The 18,980-nt window shown below is 47.8% G+C and overlaps 1 protein-coding gene across 1 annotated transcript in view; it reads right to left on the reverse strand.

Moving 5' to 3' along the window:
- HPSE2 (heparanase 2 (inactive)) overlaps window positions 1-18,980 on the reverse strand; it is a 111,563-nt gene that overhangs the window by 36,659 nt on the left and 55,924 nt on the right. Inside the window, exons 4-5 of the mRNA XM_054832213.1 lie at window positions 1,524-1,697; window positions 776-947 (exon numbers count right to left, since the gene is read on the reverse strand). Of these exons, the coding sequence (XP_054688188.1) occupies window positions 776-947; window positions 1,524-1,697 (346 nt within the window). The remainder of the gene's footprint in view (window positions 1-775; window positions 948-1,523; window positions 1,698-18,980) is intronic.

An 18,980-nucleotide genomic window follows, 5' to 3' on the forward strand; every position in this document is an offset into this window, starting at 1 on the left:
AGCTTTGCTCCCAGCAGAGTCCCTTCCACACCTCCCCCTGCCCAGCCCTCTGCGCTGGAGTTTCTGTTTACAGTCCTGCAGGGAATTTCCCCTCTGCTGCACAGTCTTCGAGCCACACAGTCCCAATTCCTGCTGCCAGCAGGCTCCCACACCTCCCTGGTTCCTGTAGCTGTCCAATGTCACCCTCCAGGTGTTTGTGTCCCTCACTGTCACCATTCCTTCTCCACCTCTGGCCTCCCCTAACTACAGACATGCCAATTCCTCTAGGAGGGAGCAGAGGGCTTGGCCAGTGAAGAAAGTTGCTACAGGTTCTTCCTCTGCACAGATGAAGAAAGCACAGTGAGAAGCAGCCATCAAAGGGGAAGAGCAAAGCAATTTGTCCAGGAAGACTCTGAGACAACATCTATGCTGGTAAGTGGTGCCAGGACCCACCTCCTGGCCCTGCAGCCCACAGGCATGGAGCAGCCTCCATCCACGCCATTGCGTTATCTTCATATCCCAACCAAGTAGGCATCTCAGTCTGCTTGTAATTAGGAAAAGCTGGGAATATCTGGGAGAGTGTTAATCAGCTCAGCCCAAAATCCCACCAGGGACCTCTGCAGAAGTTTAGGAGCGCAGACAACCATGTCTACAAGCCCCTGGTACCGCAGTGGCTGAGCTGCACAGAACCTCACTGGCAGCTGTTGGACATCAGGAAGCCGAAGAACCTGCTGCAAAGGGCATTAGTTTCAGGAGGGATTTCTGATCTCTTCTTGATCAAAGCAACATCACTTACCCTTCCAGGAGAGCGATGACATTCTTTCTGGGCCTCCCAATGTTCGGCCCATAGAGGTTTGCTCTGGAATAAGTGCGGATAAGCTGCAGCAGGCTTCTCAGCTGGATGTAGTCCTTCCCCAGCTGGCTGCCGTTCACCGAGCGGCCGATCAGGGTCCGATAGTTATTGGGCTCTGGGAAAATAAAAATAGACAAGCAAGGCTTGCCAGCTCTGCTCCTTCATCTGTGCTTCCGGAGAGAGACACACAGCTCACACACTGTCACACAGCTTGAGCTCCACAGAGCTGCCTGCCTGCTCTGTGGAGCAGCAGAAGGAGCCTCCAAGGCATGGATGAGGGCCATCGCTTGCTCTCCTGTGCCAGCATCTCCTCCCGCATCTCTTTTGCTGTGTGCTGAGTGAAGGACCCGTGCCTTGGTGTCATGCTCCTGTCCCCCACTTCCCCTGCACTGCAGCCACCATACAAGTCCATACAGCTGCTGGTCTGCCCACCCCAGGACCGGCTGTACCGAGCAGCCAGGGCAGAAGCATTTAACGTATTTAATACCAACTGATGGAAACATCCAGCTAAGGTGCAAACACATGCCAGGTCCGTCTTAGAGATGGTGCTGCCTTATAGCAGAGGCCTTTAAATCCCTCTGAACCTACATTGGCAAAACATCCTGGGATTTGCGAATATCCTCTTCCAAAAGGGAATACCTTTCTGCTACTGTGAGCTCTGTTCCTGTGGCTCTCCTGTTCCCACACTCACCGTTGCCCAGCTCCCAGGAAATGTTGTACTTCTTGCTGGCACTGTACTTCAGCAGGCTGAGGGCATTGGAGCTGTTCCAGGAGTTGTTGGGATTTCGGCGCAAAGCATTCAGTGCAAAGATCAGGTGAAGGCCGGAGCAGTCAGCAAAGTTATAGAGTTTGTCTAGAGACCTGGCTGGGAAGAAACAAAAAACAGCTTGTAGTTCAAATGAAAGCAGTTCCAGGGAGGTTCAAATGATCCTGCTGTCTATCAGACCTTGGCTTCTGCGTAGGATGAGCCAGGGTCAAATGCCATCCCCGCGACATCTGTAACCGCAGAAATGCACCTGACCTTTGAAACAGGGATAGGATTCCAGGTGTGGGCTCATCTCCTTCCAGCATGAAACCTGGATGCCCTCCACCACTGTGTCAGTGCTAGGGGCCATGTTACAAGAGACAAGTGACTTTTTCACATCTCTTTTCATCTACCCTTGGCAAGGAAAGTTCAGCCTTTTCTGTGCTTATCCGCCTCACATCTCTTTCAGAGCAGATCCCTGCAGTGTCTGGGGAGCAGAGGAGGAAATCCCCACCCCAGGGCTGCCAGCTTACGGTCACCTCTCCTGCACGCTGCCACAGCCTGCCGTCTGCTTCCGCAGCCCCTGTGCAGTAACCAAACCCCAGCCACATCAAGCAGAGCCTCCAAGATGCGCACCATGCACTCGGCTAACCTCTGGTCTGCACACAGAGAGGAGCTTTGTGCCACCTCTTGAGCCTGGGGAGAGAGGAGGGCTCCCTGCCTGGTGACAGCATGGCCAAGCTCTGCTTCTGGGGTGGCCCTCCTGGGGTCTTTCAGGGTTTCACGTCCTACCTGCTGGCCCCAAAGCTCCCCAGAGGGCTGGCATCCACCTCGCTGTGCTGTGGCCTTGATGAGCCGTGGGGCACCAGCCAGCAGCAGAAGTAGAGACCAAACAGAGCCAGCCTGCTGTTCAGTGAGGAGAGACATTAGCACAGGGCACTGCTGGGAGAGCCAAAATGCTTAAGGCCTTCTTTTGCTTCAATCTTCCCTAAAAACTCAAAAGCAATCAGATCTCTGACAAAGCTAATGCCAGCGTTAACAGGATAAGAACTCACACGACAGCGAGAGATTTGGTTAGAGGGCAATTAGATAACTGTGGTGTTTTCAATCATCCCTGCCTGTTGAACTGCATCCCAGGACACTCAGCGAGCTTCCTGAAGCAGCCTCGGAGATGCAACCATTTAACTGTGAGGAGCCACTGGGGATGGGGAGGTTCCAGGTGGCTGGGGAGGGCAGACCGAGGGCTCCGCTTTCAGAAGAGAGGAAGGAGGCGCTGGGGAATTACAGAATAGGCAGACTGGCTTCAGGTCCCAGAAAAATACTTGGACAAATAATCAAGCTGCTTGTCAGCACTTACAAAATATAAGGAGATGATCAACAGCCACAGGAATGTGCCAAGAACAAATCACACTGAAGCAATCTACTGACAGGAGAGGAGGGCTTGCGGGCAGCAAAGCAGCTGTTTAGGTCTTATACCTTGATGGTTTTTAAGGCTTTTGACACAATTGCACATGATGTTCTCTCTAGAAAGTGAGGTAACCCTGATCTAGACTGAACTGCAGTGAGACACACACAGAGAGCAGCTATCAGTAATTTGCTGTTAACTGAAGGGTCTAGGCAACCTGCTCTGGGTCTCGTTATGCATTTCCAGTGAGGAGGCGTATAAAGGAGTGGAGGATACATACATCAGACTTGCTACGGCACTAAGGTCGTAGCACGCACCACCATGGCCAAGGGAGCTGAAGGGAATGGAGAGGAGGCAACCACATGCTCAGGGAATTGCTCTAAGCCCAGGTGCGATGCTCTGAGACTCCCTATGCCAGCACTGCTGGACCAAGGTGCAAATGAGATGGTGACAGCCAGGAGCTGCTTGCTCTGGTCGGAATAAGCTGCTCACAGCATGTACATCTGTGTTAATTCTGTTGCCTTTCCTGGTCACTGAAAGTCTTGGCGAATACAGAGCCAGCTCTGAGAAGAATAAACTTATTTTAAAAGCAATGTTTTAAAGAGGGTCAAGGAAATAAGCTAACTGAATAGCTAACATTTAATGGAATGCAGCAAAGTCATGGAAAGGAAAAGAAAGGAAAAACGTGGAAAATAAATTCTTAATCCTTTTCACAACCTTTTTCTAAATGCTACTGGTTGCTTGAGTGAAAAGTAGCTGAATTAGATTAATCTAATATATTCATCCTACTAGTTCAGGCACATTAGCTGTTTTTCTGGATGTTTAGTGAATTAGAGACAGATACAGTTACTTAATACTCATTTACTTCAGACCTCCAGGCAAAAAGCTGCACTTGAAATGAGACTCCTATAAAGAGGATAAGATAGACACCTAAATGACAACATGAAGATAGCAAAAAGGTGTTACCTGCAGTTCCCCTGCTAGAAATGAAACCTTTTTGCCGTGAAAAACAGTTGTAGTTCTTAAGTACTACAGGATGGGATTTGGTTCATGTTTAGGAGTCTCTGCAGAGGACTGGGAATTGATTTTCCATGCATCCACTGGAGGAAACAAGCCGTCTGTTTATCCCAGTGCAGGGCCTGCCACTGTGAAATTATATTTTCCCCATGACACTTTGTTTCCATACGCCTGGACACAGAGATGCCACGTGTATTTCATGTTCTGCTGTGACTTTCCAAGCTGGAAACCTCCGCGATCAGGAGAGCGAGCTAGGAGAAAGGCAGAGGTGCCTGGGGGTTGCTCCTGCAGGTTTCCAGTGGTCTCCCAGCTCACAAACTAACCGTGCAGACTGCAACAAGGCTGCAAAGAGCAGAAAGCTACTAACAAACCTATATCTGCATCAAACCAGACTGTTAACGTGGGCACTCTTGGTGTTAAGAGTATCAGGTATCAAGCCCATTTATCTCCTTTATCCTTAGCAGCTCTCTAAGGATGGTGTGAATTTGGAAGCACCAGTCTCTCCAGTGACTCTAGCAGAGCCTCGATGACCAGTTTGCACAAGATGCCCAACTGTTAGTGGTTAAAGGGCATGTCTGACCCCTCCTGAGGTGATCGCCTTAAACTGGACATCTCTGTAGCAGACAGCTGCAGTTAGATGGGAAGAGTGCTGTCATGGGTGGCTAAAGCACAAAAAGAAGCATATTTAGAAGACCTTGAGTGATGTCCAGCCCTCCATAAGTAAAAACAGGGCCAAAAGAGAATGCTATAAATATTTTACTGCCATGACTAGGGATGGCCACATTACTTCTGAGTAATGAGAACATGAAGAATTGTAGTATTATTAACAGCTGGCTAAAACTCACTTTGAATTCTGGATAATTGCACTGTTTTTTCTTCATCAAACACAGAAAATCTTCCAGGAATTTAACCTTTCCCCAGCTAACAGATCATTAGGCAAGGCTTTCACAAAGCATTTCAATAGAAAAAGCCATTGTCGTACCAGAATGAATCTTAATAGAGCAGAACTGGATTTATAAGACGTTCTCCCCCTCCGCCCAGTGCAGAGATGCACATGCTCAGCGCTCATGTCCACTGAGCTCAGAGAGAAGGAATAAGAAAAAAAAAAAAAGAAAAAAAAATGTACAAGGATGCTGAGAGTCAGCTTCTGCCACTTACAAATGCTCACGTAGTTGGAGCGAGACAAACCAAGGCAGCAAAGCTACGTGCTCCGTTCCCTCGCACCCAGCGGCAGTGCTTGCTGACAGGTTTCGGCAGGGGTGGGCGCCTGCCTCGGTGGGTTTGGGACTAACAACAGCCAGTAGGCAGAGAGAGAGGTCCCATGGCCCTGGCACAAAAGAGAAATCAGAAGATATTTGGGCCTTCACAACCTTTTACATCCTTGGTTCTTAGCTGTGGAGGCTTGGACGCATCTGGAGAGCGAATACTGCCCGACAATGTGTGGCTGGGTGGCCGCCAGTGAAGATCTGCTCGCAATCCTGCCCTCTGCTGAAGCTCTGCACAGGAATTAAAGATTTTGGCTGTTTGCATGGATCTCTCACCCTGCACAGAGGGAGACAAACAATTTCAAAATGCAGGAGAAGGTGTGAGGCCACAAACGGTGGCAGGGTTCATGGACAAGTACGTCCTTTGGGATTCTTTCCCATTTTTCTCCTTTTTATATGAGGCTAAATTTTAAAGTTCTCTGAAAGATGGATGGCACTTAACTCTGTGGCATGCCAACACAAAATCTGAGGCGTATTAAAATGTCTCTGGCAGTTTAAAATAATTGGAAAGACTTTCCAGTTGTAGTTACTGAATTAAACATTATACTAGCAATTTTTTATAAAGAACATAGTATTGACTGCCATTTGGTAAGAAGGACAGTTCAATAATCTCTGGGTTTGAAATTCTTCCACATTTTTTATTCTGCTTCAGGAATTTTGCTTTGGCAGGATTTAGCACGAAGAATGGAAATTCATGTGCACGCTGAGATGGAGGCTGAGATCAGCCAGTGGGCTGAGGGATGGCGGGGCACGGCACGATGTGCCGGGGGCTTTCGTAACTCTGGGAAGTCAACCAGGACAGGAAAGAAGAGCCTGTTCTCCCTCTATCCCCACCGTTCACCACGTCCGTCTCTTGCACGTACAGCGCATGCCAGCGCCAAGGAGGACTGGGCGAGAGCTGAGCACGGAGAGGGCAGCACACACCGCGCTCCCCAGATCCTCAGGTTAGCTGAGAGACCAAGCGAATGAACAATAGATGAACCCTTCTGTTGATAAAGCAAACGCAGTTCTAGAAATAAAGATTTCAACTAATCATGGGTATTGCTCGACCCTGCATTCCCCATAAATCCTGAGCAATGCCTGGAGCACCCCTGCAAACAGCTCCTGGTGCCAGCACCAAAGCCAGCAGCATCCCCTGCCCCTCGAGCACCCTGCAGGAGATAGTGGAGGGAACGGGTTGGGAAAGACCTGGCAAAAAGAAACCCAAAGAGAGCTTTACAGGCCGGGGGCAGAAAGGGCGGTACAGAGTGTTCAGACAAGAGATGAGTAAGATGGCTGGTAAGAGCAATGAATGGAAAAAGAAAGGTATTCCCACTTACAGACGAGCAAGTGGGTACATGGAAAAATTATTTACAAACAAATTACCACCATAGTCAGCTGAATCCCATTTGCACTGGCTCTCTTGGGCTGAAAATCCTCATAAAACCACATGTGTGTGGCAAGGACTTAATGTTTTCTTAGCAAATAAATATGAATCAGAAGATATGCAACAGGCAATCAGAGTAACTCCAGACCCATGGGACAGGTCTGCAAAACTGGCTTGAAATCTTCCCATGGATTCCATCCCCAGTCACGGTAGGGTTTCAGGCAGGGAAACCAGAACCCCCATCCACAATTTGCACAGTTAGAGCACCAAAGAGTAGCCTTCACCATCACTTCACCATCAAGTTTAAAGGAAAAGCAACATCCCACACTGTCCGTATATACTATAACATCCAGCTTGATCCACTGGATCATGGGAAGATTTTCCTATTCTAGCTGCATGCTAAGCCATTCCTCAAAGTTGCCGCTTAAAGAGAATTTTAAAGATTTCGAGGCTACCAAGAAACCCACACAGTTGCTGGAAATTACATTGTAATGATAACCATCCCAGCTGGGAAGCTGTTTGGTTTTAATTCAGTCTTCTGAAGCATTTTGCTATGCAGTAAAACCACACCGTGTAAAGATGCTGAAGAATTCCCAAGCAAAATTACTGGCAGGAGGGAAAAGTTTGCTTGCCTCAGGCACACGTTTCACCTGAAATGCTCCCTCTACCTGGTCAGACTCCCAATTTTCCCCAAAGAGGATAGAGGTGTGCAAAGTCATCTCTTGCTCTCATTTACCTCCCAGGCTTCCTTATTGCTCTATGGGCGAGCAAAGGCTGGGGGCATGCTGCATGCGGGAAGCGCTTCCCAAGGCAAGGTGCAGCGTTGGAGGTCTGCTCTGAGTGACAAGAAGTGCTTTGGCAGAGCCTAACGGTGCTATAGAAAAGGGATCTAGTTTAATCCCATCTGAAGAATACCTGAAAGTTGGAGGAACTGGCTTTAATACTGCCAGCCAGTAAAGAAATGCTGCGCACTGTGTGTTAATGAGAACCTGGATTTTATATCCAGCTGGATGACAGATGGGGGATCTGGGGCTATTCCCCCCGGAGTATTGAGGGGGCCTTGTTCCAAGGGAATTGTTGTCATCATCCCTGGTCTTTAAGCAGCTGAACATCGACCCTCAATATTCATTCAAGTCTTTAACTAGATTTTTCATTTCACTGCCAGTGCAGAGGTGATTATGCTGACCACGTGAGCTAGGTTTAGTCCTTAACACCACCGTACAGAAATAGCAGTCTGGGGGCTTGGTGTCAATCTCTCGCCAATAAGGAGCTTGGCCAGCAGCCATGGATTGTGGGCTGAGTTCCCAGCTGGCATATAACTTGGAAGACAACCACGAGGTCTGGGTTCAATATCCAATTGCTAAGGAGTCTGGCTGACAGCCTCATTTTGTGGAATGAATCCCAAATTAATATAATGCTTTTGATACCAGACAAGGGGCATGGCCTGCTTCCAAATGCTGTAAGGGCTCAGATAAAAGCCATAAGCATTGGGTTCAGTGTGTAAATGGTATCGAGGTCGGATAACAGTCAGGATGGGCTTAATCCTCAGATGGTGAGAAAAAGGAATGAGCCCTGAGCTCTGCCTTCATGAAAAAAAAAAAAAAAAAAAAAAAAAAGAGCTCAAATGAGCAGAATAGCTCTGTTTTCAATCCTCGCGTGGTAAAGAGCTCACAGGACAGTAATGGTTTCTAGGAACAAGTGTAAATTGACATGGAGCTTCAGAAGAGATGTGGGATCTGGGTTCAATCTCCAAATACTGTAAAGCTCAGATAATGGCCAGAGGGGCAATTTCCAAACCCTCTTTTCCAGTCTGGTGCCTGGGAAGGAACCAAGATCACATTACAGCTAAGAAAGCTGCTTTCTTCTGCTGCATAACTTAAGATGTTTTCCCTTTTGGATCACGATGAATCCAGCATCTTCTAAAGTTTCAGAGGGAAATGGAGGTGGGCAGAGAGAGGGGCTACAGGTCTGAGCAGAGCAGAACAACAGAGCAAGAGAAAATAAGACTGTGAGCACCACCTGCTCTTCTGCACCTCAGATCACTGGGCTTGAGCCATGGAAACTGCTCCAGAGAAAACACGGGTACAGCTCATCAGCATCCTCGCTGCTCTGCAGTGCCTGCACCGCTGGGCATCCTCAGGGCCTCTGCAGGAGGCAGGTCATCCCACCAAGAGACGGTGATAGCTTGCCTCACAGCTACCTCTCACTGACACCGCTTGCACAAGGGATTGGTGTGAAACAGCGTGCGCAGCAATAACTCACTCCTGCTCTCACAGCTCATTTGTGGAATAGCCTCCTGACGCAGCTAGGCTAGTTTGCTTGAAGTCATTCCACTCTGTATAAAGGAATGCAAATAAAATACGGATAAAATATTCAAATACTACTTTAAGTGGGCATTTAAAGATGGTCTGTTATGTAAGAAACCTTTCCTAGATGTGGTTTTATTGAAAGCAATATTGTTCCTGTGAAAAGTTTGAAATTTGATAAATGGGCACTATCTCCCTCCCCTTGTGGAAATCCTTTAAGCCCTGATTGTGATCCCTGGGGCTCTGAGCGTTAGCTCCAAAGTCCGAGTGGGACGGATCACAGAGGACAGGGCCTGATCTCTGTGAGTACTGCTGTAACAAGCTGTGGTTTGTAAATCAGCCAGACTCTTGAGCAGCAACTGCAGGCTTTGGGGTAAAACCCCCCAAAACACCCTCTCAGGGCAGCAGCTACCCATTCCTAATGGCCAGAGGTGCTGAAGACAAGCCCTGTCAGCGCTATCCCCTGCACGGGTAGTGGGGACAGCCCAGCATTTTGCTCTTTACCCTGTGCAAAGCTATGATGTTGGGGACAGGTTACAGCCCATGCTACAAAACCGCCTTCCTCCGGGCTTTACCTATGCACGTGGAGGGAGCAAACTCTCTGGGCTTGGGAACACGGCTGCAGATATAACCCAGCTCTGCTGCCAGACCGTTTGCTGACAGAATGACTGTTTTATATGGCTATAAGAGCAGCTATAAGCGCAGCTGTCTGAAAAGCAACAAAATCTATGATGTGTGTTTCTAAATCCAATGACAGCTGGCAGTGCTGCACTACAGCTCATTCCTTCTTTTACACAGTTTAGCTAAAACACTTCTCTGCGATCACCCCGATTTATCAACAAACAGCAGTTTCTGGAACAATTTGAAAGCATTCCCAAATAGGCAAGAAGTGGTCAGCTCTTCAAGCACTCAGCGATCTGCGAGCTCCCAAATAGGCAGGCAGCTGGAGATGGACGGGGACGGCTAATGGGAGGACCAAACGCCCTCTCCGGCCACCTCATGGGGAGGACGGGGCTATGGATCACATTGGGATGGGGGGCTCTGAGGCAGGGCTACCTGGGCAGCTGCAGAGCATTACCCATGGGTGGGGCATGGTGATTTATATGGTTTAAAGCTGGCTTGAGGCACAAAGATGAATGATTTCTGTACCACCAGGGAGGAGACTTAGTCCCCGCGTGGTGCTGCTCCCCAGCCAAGGAAGCCATGAGAATGGACATCTCCATGTGCAACTGAATCCATCTCCCGGGCATGGGAAACCCTGTGCAGCCCAAACCCACACAGGTGTGTGCAAGATAACGCTGTACCTTGCTATGTGGTTGTACACTGTAACACGAAGCAAAGTGAGAAGACACAAGGGCAGGTACCATGACTGTCCCCATGCTCATCTCCTGCCAGCTGTGGGGCAGTGCCTGCAGGGCAGATGACACAGAGACCCAAGTCCCCTGTGCATCACTTGCTGCTTAGGCAAGCTGCATCCACATCACTCTTCTAGGTGCCACAGTTACAAGGCAGAGGTTTTCATTAGAAATGCTTTTTCTCCACAGCACCTGAAGTGCTAATGCTGCAGCAAGAGGATGGATGTTTTCAGTGCTTTCCTGCAAAAAGTGAGCTGGGCAGCATGGGCTGAGCAACACCCTGTGCACATGCTGCGTGGCTAAACTGGAATAAAAAATATACAAGCGTGAAGCGTGTTTTTAACATGTTCATTTAATCCCAGTAAAATGCTTAACCCAGGTAAGCTGCGCATCCAGTTCACCATTCCCTTCAGCCTGGCTGGCAGTTCCCGTACTCTGTTTTTGCTGCCTGAACGGCCGTCACGTGGCAGACACACGGCTTGATTCAGAAGAGCCTTGCGCAGGGATGTGAGCCAGACCCACCCAACAGCATCCCCGGAGCCGCAGAAGGCGCAGCGCCCTGTCCCGGACCTCTCTACCTCCCGCCCCCCGGGTCCTTTGCTGCTCCGGAGGAGAGTGACACTGATCAGTCATGCTAGGAAACTGAAATACCACATCGGGAACAAATTCAAACTGAGGACTTCAGCGTTGCCAAACCCCAACATTCAAAAATCATGAGTCAAACTCCCAAAAATCATGGGACTGGCTCGAGAAACCTGGTTTTAACATAATTTTCATTGCCTGCTGTTTTCAAAAATTTTGGGTGCCTTTATAGGATATTTTTAAGCTCTTCTATCAGGAGAGTTAAAATCTGGCTTGTTTTTATTTTTCCTTTTAACGGTAGTTGATGTGCAGCAAAACAACTTTTATTTTATAAGTTGTTTGGGTTGGCCTCACTTTCCCGTGGGTGGGGGCTGCGGCCGGCGGCCAGGGATGGCAGGGGCACACCCGACGCCGCAACAGAGATGCTCTGGCACTAAGCAAGGATCTGCCCGTCTCCTCTTACAAGCCCTCGCTATTTGGGGGATAAACCCAGAATCCACAAAAATCAGGTGCTTCGTGCTATGGGTCTGAGTCAATATTTCCTATCGTGCGAGGAGCCGCAGCCACGATACGCCGTTGAAAACCGCCGATCCCAGTCCCGGCCCGTCCTCTCCTGCCTGCTGACCCCATTCTCGCCATCGGCCGTCCCTGGCTGTTCCTGCTCGGCAGAGCAGCTGATTTCCCCGAGAGGAAGAGGGAGTGACTAGGGCTCTTCGCACACTTTGTGAGCTGGGCATCTGGTATTTTTCAAAACTCTAAAACATTTTAACTGAAAACTGTCCTAAAAAAAAAAAACCCAACCAAAAAACAACACATAAAACCGGAAATGTTTCAATCTGAAATCCTTAATTAAAACCACACTCTTTAGTACATAAAGAAGGAAGTTAAAACAGAAATGTACTTTTGCACATTACAGAAAGCATTATAATAAACACAAAGCACTGCCAAGAAAGAGGCATTTTCAAGGCTAAAGTAGATGCCTCCAGCTGCACTCAAATAATGTCAGAGGGCTTGTCCACACTGATGAGTGTCATTGCATTTGAACATGATAGCGAATGACCAAGCTAGGCGGATGAGGAAGACGGCAATTATTGGCGCAGACCGCTAGCGCTGCAGCAAGGACTGCAACCCACTGGGGTCTGTGAACTCCACTGACTTCCCACAGATCCCAGACCCTGGTCTTAATCTGTAAAATATTTGAAGGAACTGGCCCTGACTCTTCCTGCTCCTCTGGGCTCGCAGATACAGCTCAGCTGGAGGGACCCGGTTTGGCAGGGGCTCTCCCCAGCTAATCTTTGGGGGAATCTTGTACCAAAGCACACAGGGTGGAGTCTGAACCCGATTTGGGAGGCACAGACAAATGGCCGAAAAAAGGCCAGCGTCATTAGCCTGATGTCCTCCTGCACCACGCAACCCAGGACACACACAAGGAGTGCAGAAGTCAAACCCAGTCCCTCAGCAGGACAGATCAGATCTTTTGTAGAGGTATCCACTGCCAGCTTAGAGTTTGCTGCAAGTATGGAAATCAGCCTATCCCCATGTAAAATTTTGCAGTTATTTAACAGCCATGGTCAGAATAGACACCCAGCTTCTTGTCCAAACTGGCCTTCTAGTGACTGGATCTTGCTATACCCCTGCCTGCTAGGGCTTTGTTCTTGTGGATAGCTCAAGATTAAGATCAAGCCTCCTCTAAATACATTTTCATTAAGCAGCATTTGTTGCAGGTCTTCAGTATCTTCACAGTAATGCAAGTTCTTCCAAGCTTCCAATCAATTCTGCAGCTCTTTGCTGTCCTACAAGACTTACCAAGCTACATCACCAAACCACTGCTATGGGCAACATTTAGGATCTCAAAATATTGATGCGCCAAGGGAGGATAAGTCTGCTCAGGCTCCTGTTCCTCTGTACCAGTCGCAGAGCCAGGCACTGCTGCAGAAGCAAGATGGTCTTCTGCAGAGAGAAGATGCTGGAAAAAGCAGCATCTGGGTGAAAATGATTGGTACCTCTCCAACCTAGAGAGGTGTCTGGAAACGAGGTCTGAAGGGAGCCACTCAGAAAAGCAAGCGGGTGTCCTAAAACCAACTGAAAGCTTGGGATATGGCTAAAGGAAAGGGAAACTGCAGAAGGCTCAGAGGAAAACTCTGAGAATAACAGGGCAGTCTTCTGATCCTATTATAGGTCTGCACAGAAATGCCAGAAGAACAGGCAGTAAACAAGACCGCTTTAAAGTCCTTGTATGAAACTACAGCATTTAGCCTCACACTTACTTCATAGAAAGATGTCATTGGAGGGGAATACTGATGTAAGATGATGTAACATGTTTAGGAAACAGAAGAAGGAAATAGGAAGGGGGGGTTTGTATGAAGAATACTTTGAGGTTCAAGAAGAGGTGAGAAACAGACACTGTGCATGTCCCCAGTGACAGAGAAAGAGACAAGGAGCACAGGAGATGTTCCACAGAACTCCATCAATCAGAAATAGGACACGGACAACACCTTTTTGAGCATCTGACTGAAGCGGCCAAATACTTGGACCTGGTAGGAACAGATAATTTTAATTACCCTGGCATCTGCTAAAGCCAGAGCAGGGCAGGTCCCAGACACACCAAGCTGCTGGGATACGTGGGGGAAAAGTTGCTTCATAGAAGGAAAAGTAGCAGGGGAGCTGATGTTTATTACTTGGATATTATTGATACAGAAAGTTGATTAATAGTTCAAAACTGGAAGTAAATTTGAGTTCAAGTGGTTACAAAACCATAAAGTTCAGCAATTTAAGGCAGTGAAGGAAAAAGAACAATGGATTAAAGATAATGTATTTCAAAAAAAAGCAAATTTGAACAAATTCAGGGCACAGGTCAAGAGGATCTCTGGGGAAGGGAGTTCAAGACAGCATTTCCCAACCAGTGAGACATGGAGAGGCAACAGCTGTGCTGTGGGTCCAAGGGAGAGAACAGCAGAAACAGCAGCAGGAAAATACCCTGTAATAAATACATACAAATAAAAGGAAGAAAGAGGAAAATATCAATCCGTATCTCATTGCAAAAGGGTAAAGAATGTATTGACATAGAGACAGTTCTTTGGTGTAGTTTTCATAGAAACAATTAACTGTGACATGGCTGATAATTACATTAAAGTGTGAAACAGAAGCAGGCCTGAAGAGGGAAAGAACAGATGAAAGAGCACTTAGGAAAGCTAAACCACAAAAGTGCTCAGTTATCACTATGAAATTTGTGTCAGATTGTTTTGACAAATACAGAAGATTCATATGTATTCAATAAACACTTTTCCTGCATTTTCACCCAGAATTTTGCCATTATCAGCATGCTCTCCTTGCAATAATGCTGCACTTTGCTGAAATGATTTTACTCCTGGTATACTGAGGTGCACCCACTGCTTTACTCCCCTGGACACAGATGCATCCCCGATACCCTCAGCTTCCCCGTGTTCCAGGGGAATGCATCTCCTCCAGCTTTACTGCAATGGAGATATCACCTGAACTACTTTTCTTTATCCTTTTAAGGTGAGCAGGGAAGAACAGTCATGAGAACTCCTTGTGAAGTAAGCACCCAAAGTGGCTCAGGTGAACTCCATAGGATCTCTATACCTCTTTCTCTTCCTAGAGAACAACCCAAAGCCAGCCCCGGAGATCAACACTGCAGATACAGAGACTTGGATGGAATGGATGTTAAATTTCACAACAGTTACTCCACAGCCACTGCTGCCAGCACAACTCCTCCGCATTAGTTAGCACATCCTCGGTCACTGTGGAGATGGAGAGAGGTGCTCGCACAGCCTGCCAGGACAGTAGCTCCAAATATCATCCATTAATTGTATCGTGCCTAGAGGTGGCTGTCAAAAATGCAGGGAGCCACGTAGGCAGAAGAGGCAGATGAGAGCACAGCTCACTCATGGTATGTGGGACTCAACTAAACACGCAGCAAAAGGCCCTGTCATTACTCGAGTCAATGAATGGATTTAGATGTCAGATGTTAGCTCTTTTCCAGAGAGACCCTCTGCATGTTTTTTAATACATCTGTGTACCCAAACGCTGAGTGACCTACAGCACTGCCCTCCCTCCTTCTCCACTCCTACTACTGGAACACAAATCCTTCAACTGAAAATACATCATATTCTGGAGCTAAAGAGTCGTATTAAAATTGAGTATATGAGGTGCTGGATTAAGCTAATGGTGTCATTGGCTTGCCTTCTGGGAGAGGGATGTGATATTTTTGCAATGTACTTGTCAGATTTTTAAACTTACTCAGCTAAACAAATAACCACCATTAAGCCTCTGAAAGGGATTCTGCCCCCAGCCAGAGGAGACAGCCTTCCGAGACAATTCCTGGGGATAAAGGTTGATCTAAAGCAGCACATTTTCTCAGGGTTTAACTAAACGTATCTCACTGGTTAAATAAGCGGTTATCTTTTGGGATATGGCATAATCTCCACTGAAAAATAAATGCATGGAAAATATTAAAATCAACTTATTAAAATAAATTCCCCCCAAACTGCATGGCAGTCTCTAATTAAATAATTCCACCTGAGAATCCCATCCCCTCAGATTGCATATGCGATATGCCCACTGGCTCCCACCTTTGGTAAATGGGAACCATGTGGGCAGCATTAGAAGACGGAAGTGCAAGAAAAGGTGAGCCCAGCAAAAGGCAGATGAACCCACCATGGCATGCTAGGGAAGATTAAAGGGAGACAAAAAAGGAGAGCTGAAAGCTTTTGACAGAAGAGAACAGGAAAGTTTCCTTATCTGAGAAAGGTTATGGGCTTGTTCTGAGTGGGGAGTAAGGTGTTAGGAGCTGGAAGAAAAGACTAGGTCTTGTCCTGGGAGGAAAAGCTTCAAAAGTATTTACTTTCCAGCTTAGCAATGACCTTGGCTCCATTTATTGCCGAGGGCTGTGGATGTTGGAAGACTGATTCCACAGAATGAGGCTGGTAGTGCATTATTGTACAGATGATAAACGTTAGACTTTCAGAATTAGGAAATATATTTATGCTCACAGCACTCTGAAATGACTCAACAGATTCTCACTTAGATTTCAGGTCTTCTCCTCAAACCCTCAGTCTGAAACTTTAGCATAAGGAATTCCCATTTAAAGAGAAATGATAGGATAACATTATAAACACTCAAAACAGGTTAGCAACCACCAGCCTGGGTTTCCACATGCTCTTGTGCACCAAGGGGACAAACAGAGTGAGAGGCCGGACACCAGGAGAACAAGTCAGGCACTAGGAGTGCCTGCTGGAGAGAAACTGGAGAGAGATGTAGGGTGCCCAGGGTGAAGGCAGTAGCAGCAGCAAACTCTGGCAGCCCCAGCCTCTTCCCAGCAGCCCTGACCCCCCAAGAGCATACTCCAATTAGACCTGGTGGCAGCGCGCTGCTGTGCAACACAACAGCTTTGATGACAAAGACTGATGGTGATGAAGTAGGTATCTACAGTGATTTAGGGAGGAACATGAAATATTTTGTGTGCGTGTGCATAGAAACAGGTGACTACCTCTTTCTACAGTACTTTTGGCCATGCAAACAAGAAGTCACATATGCAGCACTTGTGTTAGAAGAGGTGGCAGCAGCAGGGAGAGGTTTATCAAGCTGATGCTTCAGGCCCTAGTTAATCATGATTTCTTTCTGGTGAACTTTACTGGCACCCCAGCACACACAAGTCCTGGCACAACAAATTCAACACAAGCCAGTAACTACCAGAGGGGCCTGGAAAACCTCATTAACTTGCTGATGGCTCTACACCCAAATGAAATCTAATCACCACAAGGCCAGGGCAGAAGGGAAACCAAGCCTCTGTGGTGCCTTGGAGGAGTTTTGGCAATGCTGTTGATAGCCATGCTCCAGAAGGGCATCGGCTGGGGCATTGCACTGAGAGCTGGTTTCTAAGCAGCACATTTCCTGCGTATCCCATTCCTTGACACAAGAGGTGCTGCAAGTCCTATCAGTGATGATTTCCCACTTCTTGAAGGATGGAGATCTGCAAAATTTCCTTAGCCTCTAATGGCTCCTTCCCAAGGACAGACTCGCTAGGAGGTGCAAGCTATTGGCAGCTCAGGGGCCCAGAGGAGCTGTTGACCGTGTTTAGGCCACAATCCAGAAGATTTGATTTCATCCAGTGTAAGTGGAGCTGTTTTATTTATTCTAATGGTCTGATGGCAAGGGAGGAGTGCTCCCTGGCTGCCCGCGACAGCCACAGCCCTGTTCCAGACATGGAGTCCAACGCATAGCCCTGCTCCAGAAAATGCTGTTCATAGGGATGAGGTGCCCATCCTCATGTGCCACCTGGAGACAAGGTTTCAGCAGACCCGTACTGCCTCCCCAGGGATGCTTATTCTTCTCTTAAACCTGTTGTCTGACCCTGTCCATCTTCCTCAATCAGGTGAGCCCATGTGGTTGTTCCACATCACGCTGGAGGAGCATTTGAGCCTCCCATCTCCAGCAATGGCCAAGAGGAGATGCCTGGAGGAGAGCACGAGGGGCAACCAAGCTGTGACACCTCCCAGGGTACACTCCCAGCCTCCAAGAATTGGTGGCACAGGGCATCAAACATTATGAGGCATCAGGAGTCTTACTAATAAATAAAAGCAATAGCAAAAGCCAGTAAGTAATGATAGCCCTAGAACTTCACATGCACCACGAGTACAACAAAACTCAACTCAGAGTAACTCGCTGTCCCTTCTAAAGGTCTGAGAGCAAGATGTCCTAGTTCGCACAAAACAGCAAGAGTCTGCTGAGCCCTCAGAACAAACTTGCGCCAAATTATAAATAAAGATCCAAGAAGACTTGACACAAATACTGAGGCAATGACTAGAGAAATGACTTATGAAGTACACAGCAAATGCCTGCAGGGCTGACCAAATGGAGGAGAAGCTTTTAAGAACTGCAGGAGCTTTCCAGAGGAACAGAATCTAAGGAGTGCCAATTTGTGTCGAAGATTTTCCATCTGCACATAAATAAATAAATAAGGAAGATGGAAGCAGACAGGGAAAAATCTGTATTGTCCATCACAGAGCCCTATGTGGGTGTAGCTCCTCCAATGCAGAGTCTGTGCTGGACTCCAGCAAGACTGAAGCATTGCAGATGGCCGGCGGTAGTCATCTGTGTGGGGCTGAATTATACTTTATAGGTCCAATTCTGCCTCTAAAATTAATATTGTGTCCTCTACGCGTCCGAGGTACTCTCCAGACCTGCACAGCATTCACCTGCCAGAGAGGGAGCAACAATGTCCCTCAGGCAGAGCGTGGGCTGGGAGGACAGTGAGAACAAAGGAGCAAGAAAAGAAGATGCGGAACAATAAGTAGAAGGGAAAAAGAAATACATTTATTGGCCAAGCTGTGACATCCCAGCTCCCATTAACTCCTCACTGCTGCTCACCACAGCATGTTGGCATAAGGACGCCAGCCTTGCCACAAACTGACACGTCCACGGAGGGAGCAGAGAGAGAGGGATGGCAGGCAAAGAGGGGACAAAGGCAAGCCAAAGAGTGCAGGAGAGAAAAAACATTTTGGGGTTTATTTTTCACACAGGATTCACAACATTCCTCAGAAAATTTAATTTTGCCGTCCTGTTCTTGTTTGCTAACCAGAACCAATTTAATTTTAAAACAACACGCAGAGCCAACGGGGGGAAAAACATTTTGCAATGGCTCTTCGCTCCCACTTGGAACGGCGAGCGCAGCTTAACTCGTTCGGCTCCCACAGCTGCAACACCAGCTCATGGGGAGCCGGCCCGGGAAGCCTCCGGCCGGGAGGGAACGGAGGGAGGACTTGCTGGCACCGGTAAACGATAGGATGCAAATGGCTTTTCTCGAGCAACTTGACAAATCCCACCCCACGCATCTGCAGAGGCTCGAGGTGGTGGGAGAGGAGAGCAATTTGTCCCATGGAACATCTTCCTCTCGCCCCGACTCCCTGCTCGACAGCTTGCTCCGCGGTTTGTAGAAAAAAAATGGCTTGTTACCGCATTTAACAAAGAGCAGAAAGCTCCTATTCCTCTTCCGCTACCAAGAACACGCACATTTCTCGTATCAGCATGTAAGCCTTCTGTGGTTTTATGCCTTGTTGTGACAGTTTGGTAAACAAGCTGATAAAAA

This window comes from Grus americana, chromosome 7, assembly GCF_028858705.1.
Source record: "Grus americana isolate bGruAme1 chromosome 7, bGruAme1.mat, whole genome shotgun sequence".
In the NCBI taxonomy this organism is placed as follows: Eukaryota; Metazoa; Chordata; class Aves; order Gruiformes; family Gruidae; genus Grus; species Grus americana.